Consider the following 12,486-nt stretch of genomic DNA (forward strand, 5'->3'; position numbering starts at 1 on the left):
GAGATGGTTTTCCTAGAGAAATTTTCACGTAAGTAAGAAATAAGTTTTACTAAAGCTCTTAGTAGTTCAGGCTATGTCTTAAGTAAATCACTATTTTCCTCCTAAAAATTACTCTGAAAAACACAGTAGCACACTTTCAATAGGAGCCAGTAGAAATAGGCCTCAAGTGATTCTCAGAGCTTAAGTCATTTATACATATGTTATATGTTTTTGTTTTTTATCAACATGTTTCATATAATATTATTCAAACATCTTAGGGCCAAAGCCCATGCACGGTGCACATTTTATGTGTGTACTCAGGCAGGAGCAAGAGAGACATCGAACGGCCTATGTTCACTTTCCTTAGTATTAAGTCAGACTTTGGTGACATAAATACCATTTTGGAATGTTCACAGTGTGGATTCATTTTAAGTTCTTATGAGTAAAGCTGCATATTTTTTCAGATATTTCAGTGTGAGTCAGACAGGCATGTCAGTATGTGAGTGAAGGTTTGAGAAAGTACAGTCATACTGTGACCAACACTTTTTAAAACATTTTTAAAACATGACGATGGACCTTCAATAATAACTTTCAAACAAATTAAATAAAGAGCAATGATGGAGCGATGAAAATTTATTTAGTTTTAGCCACTCTGTTCATAATAAACTGTTTTTCTCTTCAAACTGTATTCTTTGCTTCATACCTTATGTAAAGCTGATTTTATAAGCTTTTTATATGTATTTTATGACACAATAGGCTAACAAAGGTGGACCGTTAGTTCTTTAAGCCGCTTTTTGAACATCTCAGAAGAAGGCGGGCTCAGGTCTTGAGAAAGTAGATTAACCCTGGTGACAAACAGAACCAGGCTGTGGAACAGCAGTCTGCAGCATGGCTGTCTTGGAGCCCATCTGAAATTTGTTTTCTTATGACCAGTACCAGAATACAGCATCACAACTAAGACAGCAGTCTTCCTCCTTGCAAGCAACATTTTCAAGTTGTCATGGCTTCATGCTGAATGTGTTTAGCTTTCACTATCTGTGTGAAAGTTGCATTTTAATTTATAATTTCATCTCATGTATGAAAAAATACGGCACCTTTAAAGATTCTCTTCTCATTGCCAGTCTCCAGAATTGCAGTGATATGACATTTAAATTGCTAAGTTAACAAGAGTGCTTCAGCTGTTAGTTTTAAAAATGCCAATTGTCATCTCTTCCTCATACAGGAAGACTAGATTAATGATGAGTGTGAAAAAAGTAGCTTATGTGAATATGAGTCCGTCCTGAGCTCTGTTCCTTACACAGTATTTACGTAAATTTAAATTGCTTTGAAAATGTAGTTGTTTCAGCATAAAGATATCCACACAAGGACATTCACAGTTAAAATCAATGTATGATAACTAAACATTCCTTCATAATGAGAGATGGTTGACTATTCACTAATGTATCGATGGTCGTACAGATATGCTTCCCATTTTTGTTTTACACATGCCTTTGTTTTTAAGTCATTACAAAGACTCAGTATTGAATGAGGTTGGGATGATATAGATGTTTGGGAAAAATGATTCTGTATAGAATTCGTTACAAAATACCATTGCATTTTCTAGTAGAAAATAATATAATACAATACTAATGAGAGAGTAGGATAATGCCTGCTTGTACTGGGAGCACTAGAAGTCATTCAGGACCAGTTGAGAAAGGTATCAGAACACTTTGTTAATGAGGCCGAGTTTCTGGGTTTAGTCTCTGCAGGCACCAGGATAATTGAAGCAGCTTTGTTCTGTGACTGCCGATTCCCTGAATGTAATCAACTGTCATACAAATACACATGGTTGGTACCAATCCAAACCACATTCTCTGTAAATAATGAGTCCATAGTAAAATGTAGGCACTTTTGATAGCACACTTTAACATTTGGAAATTCATTAATTTATTTTTTGGTAATACTAAACTTACATTATTTAAGAATTTTAAAATATATAGAAAATATTTAGCAAAGAGTTTTTCTATCACTCCTGTCTCCCATTTGCTGAGGTTTCTTTATTCTTCCCCTGAGGTCATCACTATTGTTAATTTCTTCTACATCCTTACTAACTATGATATACAAGGATATATGAATATAGTGTATTTGCCCTAGATTCTTTAAAAAACAAGCCATATGGTCTTGTAGTAAGTGATCTGGACCATGTGTTTTTCATTTAACAATGTCTTGAAGATCATTTCAAAGAGCTTCCTGATTCTTCTTCATAGCTGCATAGTATTTTATTCTGTGGAATTACCAAAATGTATATAATTCTTTCATGGACATTCAGAGTGTTTTCAATCTTCTGCTATTATAGTAAGGCTTCAGTGAGCACCACTGCATATGTTTCCTTTTTGTACAAATATCAACATAAGCTCTATATCTCTAGAATAAATTCTTAGAAGTGGACTTGCTGGGTAAAATGGTAGTTCTATTTATAATTTTGATAGATATTGTTAAGTTACCCTCCAAGAGACTGTACCAATTTATACTCTTATCAGCAATGCGTGATAGTGTATTTTTCAACAGCTAGCATATATTTAATTAAACTTTGGAATTTTTGCTGATCATGTAGGTTAAAATAGCATCCTTATTTATCCTAAGTTTACATTAATTCTGTTATGAGAGAGAAGTCAGGGAATGTTTTTATATAGGTAAGAGCCTTCTATTTCATTTTACAGACTTTTTTTGCTCATGTATTTTGCTTATTATTTATTGTGTTGTTGGCCTTTTTGTATTGATTTTGGGAACTCCTCATATTAGAGTTAGAACTCTTCATGTCATACTAGAAAGTCCAACTCGAATCTGAGGTGGTAAAATAATTCTCCCTTGTTTTCTTTTGGTTCTTAAATTGCATTTAAAATATTTGATACATTTGCCATTTATTCTGGCTTGTTTTTTATTTCAAGTAGGCTACTCACTTTTGCAACACTTATTATCAAATTATTCAACTTTTTCCCTACTCTGAGATGACACCTTTAAAACAACCAAATTCCTTATGTGTATTTGGGCCTGTTTTTAGATTTTCTATTCTGTTTCACTGGTCTGTCTACTCATGTCCCAGTCCCACAATATTTTAACGGTTTAATATTTGGTAGGATTAACTCCCTTCAAGTTGCTTTTCTTTTGGGAATTCTTATGGCTATTCTGTTTTATGTGTTTTTTCTATACAAACTTCAGAATCACCTCTCTGGTTTAAAAAATCTGTATTTTTATTGGGCTCATGATGAAAATTCAGCATAGGGCGAACTGACAACTGTTATGATGATGTCATTCCAGATGAGAACATTTCCTCAGTCTTTTCATATCCTTTAGAAATATCAAGTGTTTTCATGTTGTATTTGCATATTTCTGATTAAACTTATTCCTAGTATTTACTACTTTAATTGCTATTACAGATGGTATCATTTTTCACTACCAATTACTGATTTTTTTATATATGAAAATTATTGATTTCCATATATTAACTTTGTATCTTGCCATTTTACTGAATTATCTTATTGTTTGTAGTATATTTGGAGTTGATTTTCTAGGGTTTAATATATATATATATATATATATATATATATATATATACACACACACACACATATATATACACACACACACACACAGCACCTGGAAACAGACGGTCTTAACTTCGAAAACCAAATGATAAGTAATAGTGATACAGGAGGAATCTTTATAATGTTCTCACTGTAGTGGGGCTGCTTACCATGTTTCCCACTAAGCATCAGGCTAGCTTTTGGGTTGAGAGAAGAGAGTAGGTTTTTTCCCACGTTAAGGAGGTAGACATTGATTATTATTTTATTGGCTGTTGCATCAGGAATGTGTGTTGAGTTTTTTCAAATGTCTTCTCAGCATCTATGACTATGGTTATTTGATTTCCCCCCTTAGAGCCATTATTATAATTAACTTGATTTTTGCCTTGCTATAATCTAGTTGTGGCAATTTTATGACCTTTTGGTTTTAGCATTTGGGCTTTGATGAAAGTTTAAAATTACAGAACTTCATTTTTTATAGATATATAGAAATGTGACATTTCTCTAACACTCTGCAGGTGACTTGGGAGAAAAGGGAGAACGTGGCCCTCCAGGAAGAGGTCCCAAGGGTTTGCCCGGAGCTACAGGCCTACCAGGTAAGTGTGATGCATGGCAGGAGGAGGTCGAGAAGTTGGTAGCAAATGGGATAATATTTTAAAGACTTGTCCTTTAATTACTTAAGCATATCACGTGATACTTGAGAATGGCTGGCATCAATTTTTTCCAGACCGACTTTAATGAAGAGTTAAATGGTCTCTGAATCACATTTGCATTCTTTGTGAGAAAATACATGTCAGGACTTGAAATATTAACTTTTTAATGGACATTTTAAAAATTGTTGGTCCTGCCACATGCACTTAGTATGAAATTCTGAAGGAATGGGATTCTCCCCATTTCAATCCCAGTTGATAGTTTCCTGTTTTTTTTTTTGTTTTTTTTTTAATTTTAACTAAAAAGTCAGAGCAACAGGAAAATTCATCCAAATCTTCAAACTATTGCACAGAGAGTAACTAAAATTTTATTTTAAAAGCTCCTATTTCAAACATCCTGACCTTCTAGAAACCCATATCCCCCAAATAAATAAATATATAAACCTGAATATTCCTATGCATAGCCACAAAGAGCCACACACCAGCCACATACCACTGCTGTGTCAACTGAGGCCCCAGAGCAGCCTGTGTGCGAGAGCCTGGATTCTCTCACTGGGCGTCTGTTCTCCCCTTACACACTGGTGACTCTGTCCCCCGGAGTTCAGGCTGCAGCACACCCGTCCACTGGGAAATGACTTACAGGCCCAGCCACAGAAGCCGCACAGCAGGATCGAAAGCCAGCCAGTTTAAGAGCAAGAGTGAGGTGCTGTTGTACACCACACTCTCTGATCGCTGCTCAGTGAGGCTCACCAATCCTGGAGCTGAGGAGAGGTGAGGTCAGAGGAGCTGTGCAGAGAAAGGGTGGCTCATATTTCCACAGTAGATTTGCAAAACTTGTTTTAAGGAAATTTAGGAAAAGAAATAATCATGTTCTAATTCTGCCACAGGCTTATGTATTTAATCATGGCTATAATTGCAGCCCCAAACACCATTGCTTTCTAATTATACATTTCATTGCTCCTGGGGATTGCTTTCTCATTAAAATACCTTTAAAAAATATGACCACATTTGGAGATAGCTCCAACACCGCTTCTCTAAAACTGTGGGCCCGTCAAGATATTTTCATAAATTAATGCTTTTTTTTTTTTTTTTTTTTTTTTTTTTTTTTTTTTTTTTGGTGATTGGAAAAGGAAAGAATCTGCTTGGAGCTAGATGGGACCAAGAGAAGAGTATTTTAGATGGGCCTGGATTCATTGATAGGTGTTTAGAAGAGAGAAAAAAGAAATAGAATTTACTGAGTACTTTTCTCCTTTATCAATGGCAGCAATAGGAGGCTTTCAAGCTGATAAAATACCATCATTACAAAGTACTTAATTATCTATATACATATAGGCTAACCTTACAATTTCTCCTCCCATTTTGTTGACAAATCACTTAACAGTTCTTGGAACAGCCACTTGCACTATTGGCAAGATTCTCCTCTAACAAAAATATATTATGGTTTCTGGTGACTCTTTCAAAAAGTCTGTTGATAAACAAAATTTCAAGCTTAAAAATGGGAAGACTGAGGAACACTAGCTCTGTATAGGCAGTATATTAGGCTGCCACCTGGGGCGCATGATCCCCCACATGCTGTAGCCCATTGGGGGTGGGGGATGGGGCTTGGGGGTGGTGGTGAGGGGGTGTCCCTGAGCCTGACTGCAAGGGGTTTACAAGTGCTCCCTCCCGTTGTTCTGCCAAAATAGGACTTGGCTGATTTGCTTTTTAGTACATGAGACATCCACATATGGGCACAATGGTAAGGTAGGACAAGCTCACCATTGGCCGCTGTACCTGGCCGCCATCTTTTTTCCCTTATGAGAAACAAGTAAATTTGTTGCAGCTGGTCTTGGATCTCACACTTAAATTTGATTTGTTAAACAATGTTACGGGCTCCCTTTTTCTGGAGTCCTGAGACCTGCCCTTCTTCTTTCTGCCTTTGCCAGTCCTTCCCCTGCCTTCCTGGTACCACTGAAATTTTGGTCTTTCATTTTCTGAGCTTCTCTTATATTTTCATTGAGAGGATATTTGACATTGTTTTTTAAAAACGAAGGCTAACTTTCAAAAGCACACAGGCACCAGGGGCCTTTGTTATCGCACTCTTTGAGGCGCAGGCGCTAGGCTTAGGGTTTTAGGTCATTCTTGGGTCTGCACATAATTGCACAGCTGACAGTTTCCCAAATCCATCAAGTTCCTGAATGAGAGCATTTTGGGGTATCCCTACTCTAAAGCTAGTTCCTTTTTTCTTTTTTCTTTATTGATTAAGGTATCACACATGTGTCCTTACCCTCCCTTTACCACTCCCCCCCATGCCCTCACCCCCCTGGTGTCTGTGTCCATTGGTTAGGCTTATATGCATCCATACAAGTCCTTTGGTTGATCTCTCCCCTTTACCCTCACCCTCCCCTACCTTCCATCTGAGGTTTGACAATCTGATCGATGCTTCTCTGTCTGGATCTGTTTTGGTGCATCAGTTTATGTTGTTCATTATATTCCACAAATGAGTGAGATCATGTGATATTTATCTTTCTCTGACTGACTTAATTCGCTTAGTGTAATGCTCTCCAGGTCCATCCATGCTGTTGCAAATGGTAGGAGTTCCTTCCTTTTTACAGCAGCGCAGTATTCCATTGTGTAGATGTACCACAGGTTTTTAATCCACTCATCTGCCAATGGGCACTTAGGCTAGTTCCCTGAAAGTGGGCTGTTGGGAATATGGGCCCCACAGTTCAGACATGCTAGATTCAAGAACTGACTTAGTCACTCACTAGCTTTATGACACTGGGCAAGTTACTTAATTGCTCTGTGGCTCCATTTCTCCATTTATAAGGTAGTAATAATAGTATATTTGAGAAATCCCTCCATATAAAGGGATTAGGAATGTTTCTGGCCATCATAGGTGCTCAGGAAATGTTGGTTATTGTTACTCTCATGACATAACAAATCCACTTCTGTTTTCTGAGATGAAAGAGAGCTGGGCACAGCTGGGCCCGGCTAGGCCCCTGCAGCCTTTTGCTCCTGCTCTCAATGGGCAGCAATCAGCTACTCTTCTCTCAGCCAGCACCACCCCTACACCTCAGCCCTGCCCCCACAAACCCTCTTCAACTCCATGTCACAAATGCAAAGCACTGGCTGGCAGTAAATTATTTCACTGATGAATTGTCCACTGAGAGGCTGGGCCATTTTAAATTTCCCTGGTGGAGCTTGGAATGTGATTAGAAATGTGATTTCTGGTCTCTCACAAAGATAATGGTAATAGGACTTTAGGGCCCCGGGGAACCTTCACATTACTCTATGCAGGAGCTCTCTGGAACCTTCTAGGTAAATACACATCTTACCTAAAAGAAAGAACCTGCAGAACCAGGTATTCTACAACCTTCTCTGTTGTCCCTTCTGTTAAATTGGAACACAAATCCTCCTAAATGGAATAAAGGTCATTTTGGTCATTCTTCTTTCTGCTAACCTATCAGATATATTTGAAAAAAATGCAGCCAAGGCCTTTGATACCTATCAATTGTCAGAATTCCTTTATTCTCTCTGCACAGTTTTATCTCCGACTCCCCTTCATATCTGTCACTTTGTTCAGGGTTAAGAATTACACAGCCCTTTGGGCTGTAATGCTACATCACCTAATATGGACCATAGGTTATTATTACAACATCACATCGATCTCATTTTGGCTGCAGCGCTCTTCTGTTCAAGAGTACACAGGTACCATGTAGTTTGTGTCTTCTCACAGTCAGTAGTCGGGGAAGATATGTAAGAAGTCTGGGCTCTGGGACCAGGCTGCCAGGTGTATGCACTGCTCTCTTACTTATTTTCAGCTCCTCTACCTCTCAGTGCTTCAGTTTCTCCCCTGCATGACGGCAATAATAACCACACCTACCCGATGGAGTTATTTAGGGGGACCTATGTATGTGTTACCACATGTAAAGCACTGAGCGTAGTGCCTGGCATATGGCACACATTCTGTGAATTTAGCTGTTGTTATGGCTATTTCTCTTTCTATATTTGAGGAAATAGGGACTTTCGAAGGCCACATCTCCTGACAAAGTCCTTTCGGTAATAGGCGATAGAGGCAGGTCTTTATGCTTCTGCATTCAGGTGCACTTAGTAGGCAAAATGATGGGCTGGCTGTTCAGTAATAAGATGAGTTTGTCCCCGCCACCCCAGCGATCTGGCTTCGGCATGTCCCCTAACCACTTAGTGCCTTGCTTCCCTTTCTGCCTCTTTCGCATGGCTGTGGGGATCACATTAGAGACCCCTGGGACTCTAGAGCCCCCCCAATCCCTGGCCCCACCTCCAGTTTCTTACCAGAGGCCTTTAGTGGCATTACTTGATTGGGTCATCTCATTAAGAGGAACTCCCTATGCCTTCTGACATCAAACTTTGCAGTGCGTTCCTTGGCACTCTGAGGAGTTCAAGGAAAACTATTTAATAATGGGTCCTGGCCTCCTTCATGTGCATTCAAACTCATGAGGGAAAGGAGCTGAATGAGGACACATAGGTATGTGGCCACCAGGCCTGTGACTTGTGACCTGAGACGCTTTTCCCTTCTCGGATGGGGAGGATAGATCTGGCTTTACCCTGGGCCGCACTGGATGAATGAGTTATTCAGGATTCTCCCAACATCTGCACATAGGTGAGCTCTGCTGGTGACTATTGAGTGGGGAAAACAAAAAGCAAACAAAAGGCACACTTAGTTTAGCAGTACATTTAGCAGTAGTCATTGATCTTATTTCCATTGCTGCAGCGATATTATTTGGTTGTGGGGATCTTACGCAAACAAACCACTATATCCCTCCTTCTTAAACATATGTGCATAAAAAAAAGTACGCTCAGCATAAGGTGAGAAATATAAGAAAGTCCCTGGCACATAAAACATTTTACATAAGCAGTGGATTAATATCGAACACACTACTTAATACTTTAAATTATTTTCAGGTTTGTGTGTTTTTCCCCTTTTAAAGTCTGCATAAACAGTCCTTTCATTCTGTAGCTTGCATTAGATTCTTCAGAATGTCCTCGCATGGCTTGGCTTCCATCAATGTGACATGACTGCCCTCTAGTGTTTGCACAGAGAATGACATAGACGTTCAGTTTTAAAAACCGTGATTGTTTGGCAATGGCATTTTCATAGGTCCTTGAAATTTCAGAACACTGCGTAGTCGTCAGGCAGTTGGGGGAGCTAACACACATCAGGCAGGCAGAGCAGAATGGCAACACTTTGGATCTGTGCTGTCTCTTCTTAAGACTTGAAAAGTAGTTTATACATATTTGTTCATGCAGCTACTGGACTTTTTGAATGACTTGGACTGTGACATTGTTTTATTCCCAAATAAGCTCTTACTCAATAATTTTAGAGCACCTTTGAGAGCAAATGCCCAGTGTCAGGGCTCACCAGAAACTGGCAGTCTGTTATGTGAAGGCTGGTTTATTTTTCCTCCGACAATTTCTACAGGGTAAAACCTCAGAAAAATATCGTTAGTTTCTTATGATAGATGAGCTCTAGAAAAATTAATACTATCTCTTGGCTATTGTGCTGCTTTCTACTTTGTGGGCAATTCAGGCCCAATGAATTAAAAAAATACATTACACACACACACACACACACACACACACACACATACACACCCCCTCAGCAGAGTTAGCAAATCAATAGGTATGGAAATACAGTTAGGTAAGGCTAGTAGGCCCTTGTTTCTAACTCCAACACTTTCTATATATAATTATGGACAATTGTTTAATCTTTCTAACTCTCAGGTTGCACATGAGGAAAATGGATCAATAATGAGCCCAGTGCATGGGCAGGGTAAAGGGAAAGCACTTTGTGATGATGATGATTGATGACGATGATGATAACATCACCCAAAGCTCTGCAGGGTGAATTGCTGTTTTTGCCAGAGGGAGAATTGGGCTGGATGAGCTTTTTATAAACTAAATCAAGGCTAGACAGGATGGCTTTGTCAACTCCTTCCTCAAAGGATGAGCAGGAATCCGAAATGAACTCAGCGAGTGGAAAGGAAAAGCCTGTCCTAGAACGTGTTGAAATGGGGAGCTAAGCATGAAAATCCATAATGCACTCCTTCTGCTTTTTAATAGTTTGTGTACTAGAGAGTTACTTTCCTTAAATTGGAGGTTTTAGGCGGGAGGCTGGCTCTGCAAATGTTAAATAAAATTTTGAATTAGTTGCCAACATTATAAGTTGAGAGCTATTTATTTAAAAACCCAGCTTCCTACCTTCTGTTGAAAATTATCAGAGGTCCTGGCAGTCCTGGTCCATGCTCCCTCCTGGCAGCTGAGAGCTGGAGCAGAGTCGCTGCTGACATCTGCTCTCCAGGTCACCACAGGCCTCAGTCCTCCCTGCTGCCTCCCAAAGCTGATCTGGAGTATCGTTATCCATTCCAATTGTCATCACTCGTGCCATCAGTTTTCTTCCAGAAAAGACAGTGAGGACTTTCTTAATCCAGGGTTCTTTCTTTATGACACTGGGAGTGAGCAAACTCTTTTTGTAAAAGGGCATGTGTTTTGGCTTTACGGCCCATGTGTTTTCTGTTGAAGCTCCTCAGCGCCACCCTTGTCTTGCGAAAGCAGCCATAAGCAAGATATCAATGAATGATCTTGGCTGTGCTCTAATTAGGCCACTTACAAAAATAGGACTGGGCTCATGGGCTGCCATTTGCCCACCGTGACCTACATACCGGCCTTGTCCCTGTATGCAACCTTTCCTTCGGGCATTTGGTTTGCAACCTTTCCTTCGGGCATTTTCTGCTCCTAATCGTGATTGATTTTAGCCTAGACCTGGTATTGCTACTGATAAGGTGCATGAAAATCTCCTTTTATATGCACTTTTGTCTGGCCTATATCTTAAACCTTAAAAAAATCACCTTTAAGTGGCCCCAGTGTGAGGAGATGTGAATAGGCTCTGCTAAAGGCACGGTTGGGATGGAGTCTCATTCATAGGTGCTCTGGGTGAGAGAGGAACTGTCTCAGGGGCCTCATCTATGGAGGAAAACACATAATCACTGGCTTCATCATAACTTAATATAGTCAAATGAAAGCTTATGGGATAAACGAGGGGAAATTATACCGCTGCTTACCTACAGCCTTGAGATGGACCTTGTCAAAGGTAATTATTCTCTTGAAACTTACTAATGTTTTGTCCCCTAACATTGCTTTATGTGGATCTACTTTGTAAGCTTCTTGGGGAGAATGAGATGCTAAATGTAAAGTAGGATCTCTAACCTACTTGCCTTCTAAAAGTATATGCGTTTATGTAATAAGATCATGTAATAAGACCAAGGAGACACATATAATAGCACCACTAAAATAGAAAAGGAAAATGAAACACCATTGAGAAGGAAGCAAATGTGTAATTGAACATGTAGATTTGGCTTTCACCTTTTGGCCAAATGGACAAATTAAGATGGCTGAGGTAGAAGGAGGGTGTCTGGAGAACTAGATAATCATCACAGATACAAGTTGTTTTACACCGAGTTCTTACTGCCACCTTTGCAATAAGAGCACGAAAGCACTGCTGGTGTGATGCGGCAAACATTCGGCAAAATCCCTCTTTGTTAGGGGCGCCTCACTGGGGGAACCAAACAACTTCCAACACACAAAGGGGAGTGGTGCCCCCAGGAAGGGAGACTTGGGTGAAGTGCCCTTGGGGTCGGCCCCTGAGAAGACTGCCAGGGAGCTCTGTAGGGTGCATTGCACAGTTCTCTGAAGATATTAATCAATAATATCCTCATAATTATAGTAATAGCCCCCATTTATCAGATGCTTTCAGGCATAGAATTTAATTATAAGGAAGGCATCATCCCATCAGGAAGTGAGAAATTAGTGACTTGCTAATGACACCCTGTCTGTAAACAGCAGAGCTAGACTTAGAGCCATGTGTCTGTCTGCAGAGCCTGTTCTCACCACTGAGCGATTCTTATCCCTGTCTGCATTTTGACCACCTATTAGAAGTAAGGGTGCCGCTACTGGAGTGCTGTGCAAAAGAAATGTGCTGGGAGCCCCCACTGCAAGTTGCACCTGTGTGTAATTTTAAATCTTTGAAATAAGTCAGATGGAAGAAGCATGGGGTTATAAAACTGAAAGCAACAAATGAACAAATAAGACAAACAAATAAAAACTCATAGGCATGGACATTATGGTGGTTACCAGAGGGAAGGGTGGTGTGTGTGTGTGGGGGGGCGGGTAGTAAAGGGTAAAAGGGGTCAAATATATGGCGACAGAAGGAGATCTGACTTGGGTGGTAAACAAACAATGCAACATACAGATGATGCATTACAGAATTATACATTTGAAAC

General features: G+C 39.7%; 1 protein-coding gene across 1 annotated transcript in view; it reads left to right on the forward strand.

Annotated features, from left to right (window-relative positions):
- Nucleotides 1-12,486, forward strand: part of COL9A1 (collagen type IX alpha 1 chain) — a 90,953-nt gene that overhangs the window by 77,734 nt on the left and 733 nt on the right. Inside the window, exon 37 of the mRNA XM_070418309.1 lies at nucleotides 4,058-4,135. Within this exon, the coding sequence (XP_070274410.1) occupies nucleotides 4,058-4,135 (78 nt within the window). The remainder of the gene's footprint in view (nucleotides 1-4,057; nucleotides 4,136-12,486) is intronic.

This window comes from Myotis yumanensis, unplaced genomic scaffold (genome assembly GCF_028538775.1).
Source record: "Myotis yumanensis isolate MYYU_CA2020_CCGP unplaced genomic scaffold, mMyoYum1.0.hap1 SCAF_6, whole genome shotgun sequence".
Taxonomy (NCBI): Eukaryota; Metazoa; Chordata; class Mammalia; order Chiroptera; family Vespertilionidae; genus Myotis; species Myotis yumanensis.